General features: G+C 44.4%; 1 protein-coding gene across 1 annotated transcript; it reads right to left on the bottom strand.

Annotated features, from left to right (window-relative positions):
- TMEM165 (transmembrane protein 165) lies at nt 1-16,738 on the bottom strand. Its single transcript, XM_075930396.2, has 6 exons — nt 16,259-16,738; nt 9,150-9,375; nt 8,272-8,447; nt 7,122-7,304; nt 2,607-2,712; nt 1-917 (listed from the first exon to the last, which is right to left on the bottom strand). The coding sequence occupies exons 1-6, from the start codon at nt 16,469-16,471 to the stop codon at nt 841-843; spliced, it is 981 nt and encodes a 326-aa protein (XP_075786511.1). The 5' UTR covers nt 16,472-16,738; the 3' UTR covers nt 1-840.
- Between the last annotated feature and the right edge of the window lie 3,216 nt (nt 16,739-19,954).

Genomic DNA, 19,954 nt, shown 5'->3' with positions numbered 1-19,954 from the left:
TAAAATGGAGATAGCTATTTTATTTACAGACCCCCCAATTACACTATTGAAGAAAATATGGACACATCTCAATCTGAAAGATTTGCATTATTGTTCAAATTTGGGAATGCAGCATTGTCAAATATTGACCATTTTATTACTATGATGTATATTATAAGTTAACTTAATACAAAAGAGAACTGGTTAAGTAAAATTCAGATCTAGATGGATTGTTGAAAACAGTACATCATGAGTCAGCATGTTTGTTTACTTCCTACCATAGCCCCCTGATTAAGATATTTGCCTTTTTTTTAAAATAAATTCTAAAAGTTTTAGGAGGTGGTTCAGTCACTTGATGGCATGGGAGCTGCTCTCAGGTTTCTTAGGCTACCAGGGCATCCTGGAAGTGAAGTGTGAGAGTCAATGATTTTCTCCCTAATACAAATTTCCAAACAGGAAGTAACATAATAATGCCTGTTGACAAGTCAACTGCTCAGGTAACCAGATGGATAAGCTCTAGAACAGACAGCAGTAGTGATCATGTGGAACAGAAGAAGGAAGCCCCCTGTTTAGATGCAGATCCTCAAAACCCATCTGATCAGGTTCAGCAAGCAAGAAAGCCACTCAGATCTTGTGAGGCACCCAATCACCACATAAATACACCTTGCAAACTGGACAGGAAGCATATCGTCATGGCATATGGTCCATGAATGTGCCAGACTCAGAAATCATTGTTATTAAAGTGAAGTATCTCATTCAGTGCTTGTCTAGCAACAATACTGTACATCATATATAGCAACACAGGAGAACAAGCCCGTTGCTCCCAATCCTTTCTTTTTAAAGAATGAAAAAAAAAACTTGTTAAAAACCAGATTCTGGGCTTATAAATAGTGCAGAGAATGCAAATGCCAAGAAAACAATGCCTCCTATGATTGTCACTGAAAGAGAAAAAAGAAAAAAGTTAGATGTTGCAAACAGTATTTTTACCTGTACAAGTTAAATGCGCTTCTACCATGCCTCCTGGAGCTCCATTTTCATAGACTTGACTTCCACATTCAGATTTTATTTAAACTGCCCACTCTAGAAATTATTTCTGGCTCACGCAGCACCCTGCCATGGCGTATCCTGTGTCATCCTACTCTCTAGCAGCACCCATGTAAAACATATTTTGACTCTTAGAATCAAAACCAAGTTTCATTGTGTATGTATATATATAAACCAGAAGAAAATGCAGTTAGATCCCCCCCCAGAATTGAGACATTCTACCTTACTCAAAGACAAAGGTGCAGTCACAAAGGGCAAATGTTGATAAGTACTGCTAGTATAGTTCTCCAGAGTCTACCCACACTGAAAAGCTGACTTTACAAACATTACAGCTCCACTCCAGGGATCAGAGAAATTGTATCATAATGTCTCTCAGCAGCATACAAGTCACTCTTTGCTGATAAGATAGTAACGTTTCCTTGGCCAGTGTAAAGAGGGAATTAAGTTCATAGTGTTTATTTTTAAAATGTGTGCATGCTAATGCTGCAGAAATGAATTTTCTTGATGTGACCTATACCTTTTCTGAGGGCAAGAAAATAAAGACCAACAGTACATTTGGAACAAACAATGGCCCGCCTCCAAGATGGACATATCCCTCCTTACCAAAATATAAACACACTTGCTATGCCTAACTGATGCTCTGAAAAGCAGTTGTTCCACATGAATAATAGCTCTAAAAAGGTTATGACAGCAGGAATTTTTCTAGCAGGCCTAACCCTCATAGGTTTCATCCTTTGAAAGACCCAGCTTAAACTACTGGAGGGTACAATCCCTGCTGCTGTTTGCCACAGAGATTAAGATTTTCTTCAACCTCCATCCACAGAGATCTAAATTTTTGACTATCTTCACTTTATTTTAAATGCCTGATATTGGGATTCAGTACCCCCTCAAACTCAAGTCACAGTAAGAAAAGACTAGCTACATTACCAAACGTGATTGTGATTGAGCTCCTGGACTGAGCTCCTCCACAGCATATTCTTAGCTTGGTTAGTTCTACTTGCAGAGAAAAGATACATGCTGCGGTGAAAAGTAGGTCGCGTCCACACTGTGGTGTATAGCACCTTATGTCCATAGACTCCAGCAACAGAGAAACAATGTGAAAATAGCAGTGTGGTTGGAAGACACTACGTAGGTGAGTAGAGAGCCATATAAAGTATATATCATATGATTCAAGTGTATCTTCACTCTCCCTCACCTAAGCTATTCCTCACCATTTATACTGCTATTTATACCCACGTCGGGAGTGGGGGGGGGGCAAGAAGTGTGATTTGTAGATATACCTTCAGAACTCTCCTCTATAGTAGGTGCAGTCAGGTGAAAGGCAGAGGATCAAATCTTCACAAAAAGAGGGTAAAGAGGAAGCGAGAAGTGCTAAGGGCAGCTGAAAAAGCCTCAGGGAGATTGACAATCAAAAATTAAGTTAATACACTATGTTACTAGCTCCTTAACAATTTCTTTAGCATTAAAAGCCCTGGCTTTAACTACATCCCAAGTGTGCATGCCATCATTTTCATTCTGATGATTCCTGAAGTAAGCTACTGTTGTGTTAATTTTTTTTCCAATAAAAATGAAATTTCACTTACCAGTCCTAACAGAAATTTTTTGTGCTATCATCCTTCCTCCAATAACTGCTAAACCAGTGCATAGACAGTGTCCCACTGTTCCTCCCACTGCCACACCATAGGGATCCTATGCAAACACACAAGATCAACTTTAACAGGTGAAAATCTACACAATAGTCTACCAGAAAAAAAAAATATGCTTTCCTAGTTCAGCTCAAGGCAAGGGAACCCTCAGAGAATATTGTCAAATATGTTAGGAGTTCTGCATGGTTTCATAGCAGTTGCCTCCTGTAATACTGAGGTATGGTCACAACAGTAAAAGACTTAAAATCTTGTAAGTCAACAGCTGCCTATTACACCACTGAAAAGCAAGCATCTTGAGTGTGGAGACTGGCAGCTAGCTGAAAACAAAGTAACACTACACGATTATCAGAGGGGTAGCTGTGTTAGTCTGAATCTGCAAAAGCAGTGAGGAGTCCTGTGGCACCTTATAGAAATTTCCACTACATGCATGTGACGAAGTGGGTCTTTGTCCATGAAAGCTTATGCTCCAACACTTCAGTTAGTCTATAAGGTGCCACAGGACTCCTCGCCGCTACTACACAATTAGAAGTACACTTAGCTCAAAAGTTATTAAATGCCAATTGAAATCGTGAAGAGGAGCTTTTGGTAGAGTACAAGCTAGTTACTAGAAGTATTTTGTCCAGATCCATGAGGCTAATACATTTTCTCTAAAGAGGCCACACAAAGGAGTATGAAGTCAGGAGGGCTGGAACTAGCCTAGCTGAAAACTTATTTTATTCTAGATTTATGTCACAACTGTAACATCACTGGATGAGTTTTCAACTGCATATATTTACTTATTCAATACTTAATTGGATAGCTAGGTTTTACTTATAAACCACTTTACAAAATTGAAGGTGTTAAGAGTTTATTTTTGTTTAAAAAGTTACTGGAGGGGTAACGTTAAAGACTTTAAGTTACTGGAGGGGTAGCTGCCCCGGGCCCCGCGCTTCAAAAAACCCTGCGCATGCGCCGCAGCGCATGGCAAAGGGGGGGCCCCGCGGAATTATACTGCCCGGGGCCCCGCAAAACTGTCATCTGCCCCTGCTTAAATCTACAAAAGGTAAAAAGTAGGAACTGGGTGCTGTGCCAGACCCAGCAGGCTGCTGCATTCTAATGCAGGGCAGATGTGCCAAGCTCTGGGTAAACAGTTTCCTCTTCCCAGAGTAAACAGGGCCAAGCCTAGTGCAGTATAATCAGGCAGCCACCTGGGGCCACTTATTAGCTTGCTGGAAGCAGCAAGCTAATCAGAGCATCTACAGCCCATTAAGGCCTGTTGCAGCTTGCTTATAAGGGCTCCCTGCAGAGAGGGCAGGGGGTGTGGAAGATATGGGAGTGAGGAGGTGAAACTGTGTACAAGATGAGGACTGTGATTAAGACAGAGTGCCATGGAGGAGCAGGATTAACTTGTTCAAATACCAAAGGAAAGGTACTGGGAAGGATCGTTTAGAGAAGTGGCCCAGGGAAGAAGCTGCTAGACTGGGAGTAGAATAAACCCTGCCGGTTGCCACTGCCTTAGGTTCCCTGGGCCAGAACCCTGAGTAGTGGTGAGCCTGGGTTCCCCCCAGCCCTCCCCACACCACTACCAAGTCTCCCCCTGAGAGGGAAGAACAGGACTATGGAGGTTTTGTTTGTTTTTACCCCAAACTGTAAACTAGCCTGTGATGAGTAAGGCTCAATAGGCTGTGACCCTTGTCTCTAGTAAAGGGAAAGAGGCTGTGTGGAGGGTCACAAGTCCCTGAGGCAAACACTATCCGCCAGGAGTACAGGACCCATAGGGCATGGTCAGAACTTTGCCACAGCGCCTGTCATCTGTGCTTTTGAAAAATCCCTTTAAGTCTGCTCCAGGAAGAAAAGTTGTTAGACATGACCATTTTTCCACAAGATACCTGTCTCTTGCAGTGCATAGGAAAGATGGGGTTCACTTAATGAGCAGCTACTCAATATTTTGTTTTCTCCTCTGTTCAATAGCTACACACTCCTTAAACCCCGATCTAATGACAGAATTATTAATTTTCTCATGCACTTTTCTATGGCAGTATCTAAACCCTTTATAAACAGCAACTGACTTGCCGTCACGACACCCATAAGGAACTACAAGGCAGAAAACTTAAGGTCAAAAGTATCCACTAATTTTGGGTGTCCAACTTGAGATACCCCAAGACCTGATTTTTCAGAAAACTCAGCACTATATTGCACTTTGTGGCTGTGTCTAGACTGGCCAGTTTTTCCCGGCAAATCAGCCACTTTTCCGGAAAAACTTGCCAGCTGTCTACACTAGCTGCTTGAATTTCCGCAAAAGCACTGACTTCCTACTGTAAGAAATCAGTGCTTCTTGTGGAAATACTATTCTGCTCCCGTTCAGGCAAAAGTCCCTTTTACGCAAAGCTTTTGCGCAAAAGGGCCAGTGTAGACAGCTCAGATTTGTTTTCCGCAAAAAAAGCCCCGATCGTGAAAATGGCGATCGGGGCTTTTTTTGCAGAAAAGTGCGTCTAGATTGGCACAGATGCTTTTTCGCAAAAAGTGCTTTTGTGGAAAAGCGTCCGCGCCAATCTAGACGCTCTGTTCCGAAAATGCTTTTAACAGAAAACTTTTCCATTAAAAGCATTTCTGGAAAATCATGCCAATCTAGACGCAGCCTGTCTGTTTAAACCATAGTTCTCATTGATTTCAAGAGTTGCAGCACTGAGCACTTCTTCAAATAAGCCCCAGGGACTAGAGATGAATACCTGATAAGTCAGAAACACAGTGACCACCTATGAAAAGTTTTGTTAAAGCAATTTGCCCAGCATCACATAGGAATTCTGTGGGAGAGACAGGGAGGGAACCAAGTTTTCCAGGAAATCACTAAATTATCTTAACCATGAGACCATCTTCTCTCTTCTGGAAGCCCCTGCCTTATTCATCAGTTAACTTCTGCAACCAATGAAGCAAGGATCCCAAGAGAACAGCTTCTTCCACTACACAAGCTTGCAGATCGTGGGAGTCTGAAATTGAACCCCAAACATTCATGGATGTTTTTGATCTTAAAACTTTGTCTCATAGCCCCATGTCTCACTCAAATACTATAAAGACACAAGTACTCATCTCCAGGCCAAATCCATCCTGTGCACTGAAAGGCCAGCGTCCTGTGGAAAACTGTATGGAGTAATGTACTTAAATGAATATGCACAAAGAGGCCAAATTAAAACTGCACACACACCCGTTGTTCTAGCATTTCCTACCTTCCGAGTGCCTGACTTTGCTAGCATGTTTTCATGTATAATATGAATATATAATGAAGAAAAAAAAACACATTGTGTATGTATCTAGTTAGAAAAGTATCTTTCCCCTTCCATTTGGAAGAGGCCAGAAGCTTAAGTGGATTTCCTTTTTCATTGTCTTCTTTGCTTTAGCAGCACTGCTGATGTCAACAGATGGAAATAGTACTTCAATTCTTATTTTTAAGAGCAGCTTACAATGAACAGGGGTGCATATTACAGATTGAACCTCCTACGTTCATGACTCTCTGGTCTGGCAACATCTGTTGTCCAGCAGGATCACAGATGTTGCTGGACCAGAAAGCCCCAGCACCCGGGAGCGCGAGCCGGTCGGGATTCTACCATTGGGACAGGCGAGCCCCATCCCAGGGCGTCTCAGCTGGGCACAGCAACAGTGAGGCAGCCGTGGAGCCCCAGCTGGACATGGGAGCAGCCGGGCAGCCACAGAGCTTGGACCCAGCAGGATAGCTGCAGAGCCCAGTCCCTGGGAAGCCACAACCAGGCGGGACAAAAGTGGGTCCATGGAGCTCTATCCCTGGAGAGCTCCAACCAGATGGTCGAAGCTGACCAGAGCCAAGCCCTGTAGCAGCAGGGTTGGAGCTGAGCCAGCAGGAGGGAGGGGCAGAGCCCTGGGAGGCCGGTGACAGGGGACCTCCCCGATCCGGCAAATTCCCTCATTCAGGATAAGTCAGGTCCTGAAGATGCCAGATCAGGGAGTCTAACCTGTAGAAGATGATGCAGTTTTGGAGTCTAACATTCTGCTTTTAACAGTTTTAAGGGTTGATCAAATAAGTTCCTCTTTAAAGCTGCAAATAGTTTTAAGAGCAATATCTGCTTAACCTGCCATTTTCAAAAAAAGTTTTTAAATGACTGTCATGTTGTTCCATGCAATGACCATCTCTTATATTGTACAGCTGGAGAGCAACAGCTTTTTTCAAGAAATGGTACTTGCAGTCCCAAACCATGCAGTAAATATAAAATGGAATTTTAAAATGTAACAGCAGTAACCCCTCTGGCAATGAGAATGCACAGAAATAACCATGCTGCCGCCTTCAGACTCATGCCTTCATATACTTCTAACATTAACTGATAATATCTAAAACTACAAAGAAAATCTGAGAATTTGATGGATGTGATGAAAGACATACCATCTGCCGCCAATATTAAAAACAGAACAAATGACCAGTGGGTATTTTGTATCAATCACACTCACTTCTCTTGCTGCCAAGACTATTGTTGTCAATTGAGAACGGTCACCCCATTCTGCTACAAATGTTAAAGTAAAAGCTTGAACAAAAATTGGAGAAATAAAATGCAGCCACTTCTTCTGAGGTATATTTGTGCTTGTCCCTGTTTCCACATCTCCTGGCCCATTTAACAGCTTCGTTCTCTGGAACTGGAAACAAAAGTCCATCAGAAGGTCAGAAATATTATCCAAATTTCCCAATGAAAATATTGCTCAAAAATGTAAACCTCAACTAATTTAATATCCAGAACAGTTATCCTTGGAATGATAAACTTAGCTATTGAACATTTAGGGTACTACTACCAAAATTAGCTACAATTTACATATGTACACTTATCCTTTACCTCTAAGTTACTGTTTACCTCAAAGCTGTGCAACTTCACAATGAGACAATCCAAATATTTAGCTCCTAGTGCAAATGTGGAAAGTAGGCTAAAACAGGGGACAAACTCTTTACAGCACGAAAAACAGTTTATTTTGGATGATACATTATGCTATTTTTAATTATTCTGAGAAGAAACAGAATGCATTATCACGGTGATTAAAAACAGTGAGTTATACTGGGAGAGGAGAAGACAATAAAATTAGTAAGAAGAATATATGAAAAAAAAAAAACTAATGCTCCAGAGAAATGCTATTTCTTATTACTGCATTATTCTGCTTAGCTTACATCCACAAGAACACCTGCAGCAGCACTAGCTTCAGTATTATTCTACCTAAACATTATAAATAAAATCAGCAGCAATGGTAGCTGTCAACATGCTGGTGGGTAAAGCCCCAAGTGAAAGAGATACATATTTCAACACATGAATTCTATGAAGATGTAGTTCAAGCCTCTATCCTACCTCAAAATGCAACCATATAACAAAGAATTAGAGCCAGAATTAGGAAATTAGTGAGGGGGTGGGCGAGGGAGAGTATTCTAGTATGTGGTCCCATGATGAGGAGGGGCATGTGTGTGTTTTCTTGTTATTGTCAGCCCCACACATAGATCCATCAACCTCTTATTACACATATATCCAGATGAGCAACCCATATGCACACTCTTCTGTAACTGTGCAATCTAACCAATCTAAGTGTATCATTAGTCATCATTTCTAGATACTTTATTACTTACTTCTTCATCTTTTTTCTTGATTTCTGCTTGAACTTCCTCCAGCTCCTCCTGACCTTCATCTGGGCTCATCTTCAAGCCTTCCCGGAGCATTCTGATGCCAAAAATTGCAAACAGTGCAGTTGACGCGTAGTATGTGTACACTCGGGGGATAACTGTGGTAGCATATCCAAATAAAACTGAAAGAATATAAGTTACATTTTATGTTAAATAATATCAAAATGACCATTGATTGTTACTATTTGTAAGTAGGGATGTCAAATGTGTAGTCGACTACATGATTAACCAATATGTATGTATCAGACACAGCAAAGGGGGAGGTGGGAGAAAGCCAGTGCCCTTGGAGAGCCGGCTTTTAAAATCGGCTCCCTGCAAGCTCCTGCCACCCTACACCCCGCGCTGATCCCCCACCTCAGTGCTGCTGCATCTGATAGAGAGGCAGCAGTGCAGAGGGTGAGGGAGGGGCAGGTAGGAGCAGATACGTGCAGGGAACTGGCTTTTAAACTGGCTCTCGGCACATGCCAGCTCTCTGGTGCCGCCGCCTCCTCCTCCCCCGCTGCTGCCTCTATCAGAGAACCTGGCCTTTAGTCTTATTTATACTTACAAATGTGCAAGCAAGAATCCAAGAGATCAATTTATATCAATATACATGTTACTTCTAAGTGCCCTCTTTCTTCAGCTAACGAATGAAGTTATAAGAGCCCACTACTTTGAAAGGCATAAAATTTATAACAGAATGGACTACAAAAAAGTAGCTCTTAAAGCCATGTAGCTTGCATACCTGCTGCGTTCATTTTCACTTTGGTTAACAATTATGGTTGACAGACTATACACACACATTTAATCAATGAATTCCGAGAAAGGCAGCAAAGAGTTCTAACCTGATAAGCATGTCATCAGTCCTAAGGCAAGCATGGCACCGGCCATTACAGTCAAACGATTATAACGCATTGCCATGATGGCTGCAATAAAGAAGGTCTTATCCCCCAACTCTGACACAATGATGACTGATATGGCAGCCACAAAAGCATGAATAAACCCCAGATTAGTTTTATCAGTAGATTCTTCACTGATAAGATGAATTGGAGGAACTGGTGTGGGCCATTTCTGTAAAAGAAGAAAATGATTGCTTAAAGTTGAACATTTAACTCCCACAAGAATTCATCTCTAGTTTTCTCTTATTGCAAACCATGATGGTCTAATACTTTTTAACAAACTATTTTCAAAAGCAGGATTGAGGTTTTGATTCAATCCGAATCTTTTAACTACTACAGACTGCCATTTATAGTGGAACTATAGTGCTCAGTCTTTAACCTAAGATATCTGGTTATAATTTGTACAAAGGTATTTCTTTATTAATCATATTACTTGAGTATAGCAATCACTATCACAGGACATGGAAGGTTCATTCAAATCACCGCAATTTACAATACATGATTCTGCCTAATAATTTGGCAGATCAGTCAAGCAAGCAGTTTTCTGGTTACTGTTACATCTAAAACTTATTAAGCCAAAGTTTAATGTCCATAGAATTTTGGCACAAGTGTAAAGCTCTTTAAAATTTAAACATGATCAGGTATAGCTTTCTTCTTTTCTCTCCAAAATTCTATTATCTAAGCTACAGTGAAGTTTGATACAGGCATAATTGTAGTGCTAAGTGTATTTTCGTCGGTCGGTCGGTCGGTCGGTCTCTCTCTCTCTCTCTCTCTCTCACACACACACACACACACACACACACATATATCACCTGAGATTTCACTAATAAAAGAAGCTTGACTGGCAAAAAGATGGATATATAGCCAGAATACAGAAGTTAAAATGTACAGTGATGTACAGGGCTCGACAAACCGCTGTTTCTACTCGCGCATGGAGAGTAGATTTCAGCTGGTCGTTCCATGCGCCCCATTCAGCAGCGCTGCACGCATGCGCAGTGCCGAACTGGCACATGCGCGGTGCGAGTCTGGCGAGTAGCTCTTGCTGCAATTTGTCGAGCCCTGGTGATGTAAATGTAAATTTGTTCATGTTTCCACAGAAAGTTGGTTGAAAGTGTTACATATTTAACCTATCGTGAACGACTCCACAACATTTAATAAATAAAGTGGTTAATCTTCACCTTTTCCAGATCTAAGTCTTTCTAAAACAAAATACAGGACTATGTAGCACTTTAAAGACTAACAAGATGGTTTATTAGATGATGAGCTTTCATGGGCCAGACCCACTTCCTCAGATCAAATAGTGGAAGAAAATAGCGACAACCATATATACCAAAGGATAAAATTTTTTAAAAAAAGAACACATATGAAAAGGACAAATCAAATTTCAGAACAGAAGAGGGATGTGGGGGGGAAGAAGAGGGAGGGAAGGTAGATTCCTGTGAGCTAATGGTATTAGAGGTGATAATTGGGGAGGCTAGCTTTGTAATGGGTAAGATAGCCGCCAGAGTCTTTGTTGAGCCCCCCCGCGTAGAGTGTCGAATTTTAGCATGAATGACAGTTCAGAGGATTCCCTTTCAAGTACAGATTTAAAAGGCTTCTGAAGCAGGATGCAGGTAATTAAGTTGTTGAGACAGTGTCCTTTCTTGTTGAAATGGCAAGAAACTTTTCTAGGATATATAGAACTAAGGATATTAAGAAGCGGGTAACTGACTAATTGTCTAGTTGATTCAACTAATTGTGTAGTTGGTACAAATTGTATCAACTAGACAATTAGTTGAAAAGGGGCCCCACTTCAGCTGTGCAGTTTAAATTTAGCAGGAGCCAGGCATGCAGGCAACCCAGCTCCTACACTTAAACTACAGAGATGCAGTGGGGGTAGGTCTGGCTCTGCAGTCCCGGCTCCTGACAGGCCCCAGATAACTGTGCCTCTGCCTCCCCTCCTCCTACACGGCAGAGACCGTGCTGGGGGGAACCAGCTTTTAAGCCAGCTCCCCGGAGCCTCTGACACAGGCCTAGGCTTATTGGGTAGTCGACTACTCGACTAGTTGCCTACATCCCTAATACAAGCTGCATTATTCAGCACTTGACTATCCAGAAAACTTGGTGAATCAGCATCCGTCATAGATGGCAACACAATTCCTCCTTTAGTTAACCAGAAAAATTCTTAAAGCCCTCTGGCATAATTTTTCAACATTTTCCAACACTTGTGGAAGTCAAGTTTGTAAACTTGTGGTAGTAAAGTTTGTGTCATGCTTTTGTGTATAATTTCATTATTGGGTATCAGCTAACCCATCCGGTACCTATAACTAATATAGGGAAAAAAATTAATGAACCATCAATGTAAAGGTTGAGTAAGAGTAACCAGCACATTTGATTACCCAACATCCCCATTTCCCATCAATGCCAGATAAAGAAATTACTATAATTACATACTAATTCAAAGGGCTGAAGTGATTCCAGAATTTGGAATGACACATGCTCTAAGGGTGTACACATACTTTAAAGCTGACCAAAGGATTGTTTTTAAAAATAATATTTCTTGGGCCTTAAAAAAAAAATCTATGATTTTTAAGGGCTAGGAAAGTATTTTTTAAGTAAGCTGTTTTATGCTCAGAAAAAAGAAATATCAACACTGGTCTTGCTGGAGGACCTACTGGATATCTCAGAATATCTGTATTATCCCTCACAAATGTTTGGATCTGGAACGTTTTTGGACTCACTTCTTCAAAACATTAAATCAGTATAGTTACACAGTATTTTACAAGGTGTTTTAATAGTCTACTTGAAGGATGTAGAAGTTTGAGTAACTGACTAATTGAATAGTCAATACAATTTGCATCAACTATTTGATTAGTCAATAGGGCACCTCCGCCTTTAAAGTGAGCTATATCTGAAAGGCAAAAGTCTCCCGCTGGCCCCGTGCTCTCCACGGCATTTCAAAGTGGCAGCGCTGCATGAAGTGTCAGGCTCCACACAGTGTTTCAAAGCAGCAGCACCGCACAGAGTCTGGATCAGCAGGAGAGTCCCCAGCTGATCCCAGGCTCCATGCCACCTGCAGCCTGAGGACACCCCAGTTGGCCCCCAGCTGCACAAAGTGTTTCAAAGCAGCAGTGCTGCATAGAGCCCAGGGTCTAGCCCCAGGCTCCACACAGCACTGCCACTTTGACATACTCCCTCCTCTTTCCCCCCACCCTGTTGCCTCTTTTTGATAGAGGCAGCAAGGGGTGAGGAACCAACTAGTCGACTAGCCTGTCAACTACACGATAAGCATTTGCTTTTTGGATAGTCAACTAGTTATTCACATCCCTAATCTACTTAAACATCCCTTAGACTTTCAATTGTTTATATTTCATATTCTTTGTTCTTGACTTTGGTAACATCATTTAACTACTCTTGTGATTATTGATAAATCTTGTCTTTACTTCTTTTCCTGAAAATGTATCGTTATTTTTGCCATCACTGCATCGCCACAGCTGATAGCAACAGTGGACATGCTTATTAAGACTGGGTGCCAGCAGCTGCCAGTGTTTTTCAATATGGGGTGCATCTACACAGCACCCTTACCTCAAAATAATCTACGCAATTTGTACTTTGCAAACTGCATAGCTTTTTTCAAGCTTATTTTGAAATAAAGTGCTATTTCAACAAATCCCTTAACCCTCATGGAACAAGGGCTACAGAGATGCCGGGACGGCACATAAAAGATGTGGAATTGCTATTTCAGGATACTTCTGGAATCCCAAAATAGTCCCGCTGTCAAGATGTAGTCATGGTGTCCTCTATCAGACACTGAAATCTATTTGGTGAGGAAGATAGTTTTTAAGAAAAAGCAGGAAAAAAAACCCCAACAACCTTCAATTCCTTCTTTATAATGTAGCTACAACCCAATTTCTCTCTTTCCTCCCCTCAGCTTGCAGGCTCCCTTTGTTGCATCCCATGATCATATTCCTGAGTTTCGCCCATCACTTGTAAATTCTTGCAGCGAGAGAGATAGCAGACTTATGGTGAATATAAAGTACCTAATTCTTTAAAAAGATGCATTAACACAATGGTCACCAACCAGTTGATCAGGATCTACCAGTAGATTTTGGAGCCTCTGACAGGTGATCCTGGCTGGTTTGCCTGCACTTCAGCTGCCCCTCCCTCTCTGCCCTGCTGCTCCTGCCCAGAGCTGCTCCCTGGGAGCCTTCTGCTTGTGCAAAGTAGGGGAGACGGAGGCAGGGGGGCGTTGAGTGAGGAGGTGGGGCCTCAGAGAATGGGTGGGGGCAGAGGTATTTGGTTTGAGGTAGTTCCAGGACTGACTATTCAAAAAGTGATCTTGTGCTTAAAAAGGTTAGAGACCATTGCATTAAACAGAATTAACATGAAGACCAAGTTTAAGGAGTCAAGTTTTGTAGGCTAAACGTTCTAGATTCTTGCACTTGTTTCTCTCTTAGCATAATGTATCTACCTCAGCCTGTCAGCCCCACATACCAATGAATATGAAGTCAGCAACTGGAGATGAAGACAAGGAGGAAAGTGAAACTTTTCTGTTAAGAAAAATGTTTACCAGCACCATACTTAGCATTATTTAGATTGCTATAATGTCCAAAATACTAGACTCTCTAAACATTGCCCTAATCTCTGTCCTCAAGACTGTCCAATACATGGTATTTAGGGAAATTTTCAGAGGCACAAATGGAAGTTAGGTGCCTACCTGCTTTGTGCTATGGAAAGTCTCCCCAGTCAGCAGTAAATATTGACAAACATAACAATTGATATCCCTATACAGATGCAGGTGTTTTCTTAGGACAAATTAACTTTATTTTGATAACCTATTCTTTTTTAGATTCCAAGATACCTACAAGAGTTGCTTTTAAGAAACAAAACACTGCTATTCAGACAGAGATTACTTCCCTTTCTTAGATCTGGCCCAATCAGTGCCCCACAGGACTGGAGCACACAGAATCTACTAACCTGGGTTCTGGTTTGTGAGCGGAATGTAGAGACCTTCTCAGCAGGGGGCCACATCAGTGAAGGTGGTGGGTTTTTTTTTTTTTTTTGGCTTCTCGCTTGTGTGTGTGGCCCCCGACAGATTTTTCTTTGGGTCAGAGGTCCCTGACCCCCCCCCCCAAAAAAGATTCCCCATCCCGGTGTAAGGATGTTAAATTGCCCATATCTGGTTAATTGTGTAGTCGATACAATGTGTATACATTACACGATTAGTTGATAAGGAGCTGCTCTGCAGAGCTGCAGTAGGGGGTACTACATTTAAAATGCAGAGGTACAGGGTGCAGAGGTACAGGGTCCTAGAGTGAGCCAGGATCGCTCGGTCCCAGCTCACGCTGAAGTTAGCAGCCCATCTGCAGGGGCCAGAGGCCGCTGCCAAAGCAGCCCAAGCCCCTGCACACGGCCAGCCCCAGACACCGTGAACAGGGGTTGCTTGGAAGCCGCAACTCCTATGTACGAGGGAAGGGGGCAGCTCCCCACTGGGACCCCTACAGACAGTGGCTGCTGCAAGAGCAGCCTTCCCTCTTCTCCCCCCCCCCCAAACTGATAGAGGTGGGGAGGTGGCACTGTGGAGACAGTGCTGGGGGGGGGGGGGGGAGGGAGGGAGAGAACAGGCTTTTAAGCTGGCTCCACCCAGCACCAGCCCCTGTTTCTCCCCTCCTCCCCCATACAAAGGCAGCAAGGGTGTGCAGTAGTGGAGTACACTTATGCTTATCAGGTAGTCAAGTAGTTGACTACTTGCTGACACTCCTACCCTAGTCTGAAGTGACTCCTCAACAAGCTTTAGGTGAAATCTCCATTAGCTCTTGCAAGCCTTTACATAAAGGCTTTGCCTATACTATGTAGCTTTTAGCCACAGGGATGTAAAAGTTGGAGAGTGTAATTGCTGTCTGTTGGCACTTTTGCCAACAAAATACTTACACTGCCATTTCCTTAGGCAAAACTTTTTTTTGGGGGGGGGGGGGGTAAGCAGCTGTGAATGATCAAAGTTTTGTTGCACAATTAGCAGTGTACACAAGCCAAAGTTAAGTAGTTGGGTGAGAAAGTTAACTTCTATTAGGCTAGGAATGTAATGACAGTATTTTCCCATTCATATTTCATCCATGCACAAGCACGTGCCCTGTGCCTTCCCAATCTCTTTCACCTCTAACCACTTTGCTGCATCAACTGTTTTCCTCTTGCAGTTCCCTCTTACTTCTTCCCTTCCTCTCTACCTTTTAGCTTACACTGCTCACATTTTCTCTGTTTCTCACTTTCTGCTGTTCTCAATGAGTCAAGTAAGAAAATACTAAGTGACTTAGTTTCTCCTAGAAACTGCAACATGTTCTTTAATGAAGGAACCCACAAAGAAGTATTGTGCTTGATGAACTGATAGTTGGTATTAAAGGATCTAAAACACATTTCAAAATCACTGAAGTGTAAAACACTAGTACTTTTGCATGAGTGACTTCCCCTTTGCTGTTCATCAGTCGCCCCATTAGTACTTTGCTTCAACATACATGCGCGAATCTAGTTAACAAGACTATCCCTTTAGAAACCCGAGCTGAAGTCACTCTTTATTCAGAGAAAAATAAAATTCACTTTTCATTCAGTTCTGTGCAGAGGATATCCATTTGGGATTGAACATTCGCTCTCCAGCCACTGCTGTCAGTAGGAAGTCTACAGACAGGCTAAAGGAAAACAGCCTTTTACACAGCAATTAAGTTTAATTACGTGTTGTTAGTTAGGTGTTTTATACATCAAGCTTAACCTGGCAGCCGTGTGGGCTAAACGCCTTTTTAAAAAAAAGATTAATGCTTGAACGCCGCAGAACCACCCTAAGTTACATACCCAGGAGGGCTCTGCAGGCGGGGAAGGCGACACCAAGGCCACGGCAGGCTGAAGACGCCCGCCACTCACCCCCAAGCAGGGTGTCGGCCCCCGCCACACACCGGCCACCCCGAACTCACCCCACCCGTACCGGGCGCGATGCGACAAGCGATCCCGGCCAGCTCTGGCCCCTGAGGCGGCGGCGGAGGGGGGACGCGAAGGGGAGGGCGGAGAGCAGGGGGACACCCCCACCTCACCTCTGCCCGAGCCGGCTCCAGCCCTAGCACGGCGGGTTGCGGCTGCTGCTGCTGCTGCGGCGCCGGCGGCTCCTTGTTCCTGCCGGTCTCTTCCTCCGCGGCGGCGCGCAGCCCGGCGGGCGCGGCCAGGAGCAGGAGCAGCAGCGCGGCGGCCCGAAAGGACGCTCGTCCCCGCGCTGCCTCGGGGCCCCGCCGGCCGCTTCCTGGCCCCATCCCGGCCTGCGACACGTGGAGCGGCCCCGGCTCGACCCGACCCCGCAGCGGGGACCTAGCGGCGCCGCGCCATGGTCGCTCCCGGGTGAGGACGGGCCGATCCCCGCAGCCGCCTCAACCGTCTCCCGCACCGGCCGCCACCGAGTCCCTTTGCGCGGGAGGAGGGGCGGGGAAGCCGGAAGCGCCCAGAGCCGCGCCAGCCTCCTTAGCGCAGAGCAACCGAACTCTGCCTCCGAAGCCCTGATTGGCTGCAACCGTCGGCACGACGGGCTGTTGGAAGGCGCAGCTAACAGGTTAGGATGAGCCACGCTGCCCTCCTTCCAGGTTAAGGGAAAACCAGCGCGGTTAGGAGACGTGACACCCCGGCGACGCTCCGCCCCCTCTGAGAATCCCTGTGGAAGCTTTACGTGTTGTACCGCCCCGCCGCCCTAGCAACGCCCCGCCCCGAGCGCAGGCCCCCGCTGTAGTGGCCCCTCTGTGTCCCGAGTCTGCGCTCAGAGAGCGGGGCCGGTGGTGAGTCACCCCGGGAGGGGGCGGGCAGCGAGGGGAGGCCCAGGGAGGAAGGTGCCTTTGGAGAGTGCTGGGCAGGGAGTGAGATGCGCCGGGTCAGTGCAGCTCATGGCCCCGCGGCAGGGGCTGCTCCACACGGCCCGGCAGAGCTGGTCCATAGCTGAAGGGTTAGCACGTTGGTTTCCTAGGCTACCAGCTCCAACCGCCTGAGGAGCCATTTTTGGATGGGGGCTTGGTCTCTCCCTTAGTGTGACCCTCGCTCCTCTCTGTTTTCTCATTGTTGACCCCCAGAATTGCTTGAGATCTGGGTTCGTGGCTCCTCCCTTCAGGCTGGGGGAGAGGCTTTCAGCTCGGTGGGTGTGGGTGTGAATAGGTCACATGGTGGGGTATCTGAAGGCAATGCTGCTGGAACCATCAAGAGCAGCCAAGGGACCAGCCAGGAGCAGAAAGGATCCTTATTGTTGGAATCATCCTAGACAACCAAGTACAAATGCATTCCATTTTTAGGAAACAACCACACACAATGATTAAAACCACTAGGGCAAAACTATTCATATACTAACTATGCTAAAATAGTTTGTAAGAATCAAGCAATCTGTTTAGAAGAATTGTTTTGGGACAAAGTGACTACTTGAAATATGATAAGTGCAATGACACATAAGTCTTTAAAGCGGTTTTGAATTTGATGACATCTTGCGTTATTAGGCATGCAGTGCATATAAAATATAATCCTCGTATAGAAACGTGCCATTTATGCATGAGTCAACGTGGCAGGAAAAAGATACTCTTTGCAGATAAAAATACCACCTTCAGGAGTCCTAGGATAGTTTTCCCAAAACCAGCCAAAGAGATCCATCTCAGGAATTGGGTATTTCACAATCTACATTGTCTAAGATTCTGAAAACCAGGGATGGTGCTACATAAAATGGAGACCAAAAAAGAATGAAGTCAAGCTAGGTACCTCTTATTGAGGTGGCACTTACAAAGTGAATCAAAAATGTCCCCTTAGTGAACCGTTGATGATACAAAAACAAACAAACAAACAAACAAAAACCTGGCAGTGTCCCCTAGTGTGACTGATTTCATGGCCAACAATGGGTGAATTTAGTGTTTTAAAACAAGAGGGAATTGTTTTTAATAAATTCGTAGAAAAGCTGAGGATGCAAACGTTAGGGAACATGACAGGTGGATTGAAACAAGACATAACTTTGCTGAAAAAGACTTTTGGAATCCAGATGGAAGTAGAATTTACTTTCAAGCCCTGTCCAATCACTGTGTCACCTTTAAATCAGACAACAGAAAAGAAAACCTAAAGAAAGAATTACTGTAAATTGCAACTATAATGTGCACCTATGTATAATGCACACCCTGACTTTAGAATCTTAGCATAATGAAAAAAACTGAACTCCTATGTACAATGTTCACCCCATTGTACAGGAGAATGGTAGGTATCCTGTTTCTGAAGTCCAGAATTTCTTGGTCTCTACTAAACTGGAACACAACATTTGATTATCCTTAAACCAGATCTGAAGCTACAGGGAAACGCGCACGCAGCCCTGTGAGCTGGCGGCGGAGTTTGAAACCTGCCCCCCGCCCTTCCGGACAGCTGCCCGGGTGCTGTGAATGGCAACACAGTCTGCCCTGCTGTGCCAGGAGCCAACCCACCAGCACCAAGCCCAGCCTCGCCCACATCCTGGAGGCGGGCCCGGGCTACAGGAGAGCGGGAGGGAGGGATGTGCCGCTCCTACCTGCAGGCTTGCCCAGGAAACACACACGCAGTGGACAGCTGCCCGTGTGCCGCGCTGAACTCACACCCGCCCCAGGGATCCCCAAGCGCAGCCTGAAGGAGCACCGGGCAGGCAGCAACCCAGGGCACTGCGGCCTGGTGGTGCTGCTGGCTTCTCGCCTTGTCTGTGAGCCTGGTAGTGTAGCGGCCTCCGTGCTGCGCTGCAGTGGGAAAGTTTCTGTGAGGAGGGGAGGGGGAGTTTAAAACTTTAAAAAATTGCTCCTATGTATAATGCGCACCTCAGCTTTGACCCTAAAAAAACGGGAAAAAAGTGCGCATTATACTCGCAATTTTATGGGACTACTCTCTTCTGTTCTATGATTGGAGAGAAAAAGGACCATATCATCAGGAAAAGTCAAAACCTATAGGCTGTGTCTACACTGCACCCCTTTTCCGGAAAAGGGATGCAGATGAGACAAGTCGGAATTGCAAATGAAGTGGGGGATTTAAATATCCCCTGCTTCATTTGTATAAATATAGCTGCCGCTTTTTTCCGGCTCGGGGCTTTGCCGGAGAAAAGCGCCAGTCTAGACGGGGATCTTTCGGAAAATAAAGCCTTTTCCAAAAGGTCCGTTATTCCTGATTTTCAGAGGAATAAGGGACCTTTTGGAAAAGGCTTTATTTTCCGAAAGATCCCCGTCTAGACTGGCGCTTTTCTCCGGCAAAGCCCCGAGCCGGAAAAAAGCGGCAGCCATGTTTATACAAATGAAGCAGGGGATATTTAAATCCCCCGCTTCATTTGCAATTCTGACTTGTCTCATCTGCATCCCTTTTCCGGAAAAGGGGTGCAGTGTAGATACAGCCATAGTGCTTTAAAAATGTGAGATATCTTAAAACTACTACGCTGCCAGTGCATCTGCTTGGATGACAGGGTAGCTATTCATTAGTGGCAGAAAGGGCTAGGAAAGAAAGATGTTGCTACTTGTGGACAACTGCACATGCCACATGAAGAAGGAAGTAGCACTGAGGAGTATCCAACTTGAATTCCTCCCAAGAACACAACTATCCTTCAGCTATGTCATCAGGGAGTTACCAGAATTGCCAAGGTGTACTTTCACAAGCAAATGGCTTACACAGAGTTGCACCAGATTGATGGTAAGAACAGCAAAGTCACTGCTATAGAAATTGCCAGGAAGACCAAACTTTTAGATGCCATTCTGATGCTTTTAAATGGCAGGTCTGACATC

Source organism: Pelodiscus sinensis, chromosome 4, assembly GCF_052426305.1.
Source record: "Pelodiscus sinensis isolate ZL-2025 chromosome 4, ASM5242630v1, whole genome shotgun sequence".
In the NCBI taxonomy this organism is placed as follows: domain Eukaryota; kingdom Metazoa; phylum Chordata; order Testudines; family Trionychidae; genus Pelodiscus; species Pelodiscus sinensis.
Note: the sequence above shows the minus strand (reverse complement) of the source record. Positions and strands in the feature narration are given on the sequence as shown.

Bases quoted from the DNA above. Each gene is read 5' to 3' on its own strand.
- TMEM165 (XM_075930396.2), bottom strand. From the start codon at position 16,471: ATGGGGCCAGGAAGCGGCCGGCGGGGCCCCGAGGCAGCGCGGGGACGA. The intron at 9,376-16,258 runs GTGAGGTGGGGG...CTTCTTTTACAG, and splicing joins TGGAGCCGGCTCGGGCAGAG to AAATGGCCCACACCAGTTCC. The intron at 8,448-9,149 runs GTTAGAACTCTT...ATATTCTTTCAG, and splicing joins ACTGATGACATGCTTATCAG to TTTTATTTGGATATGCTACC.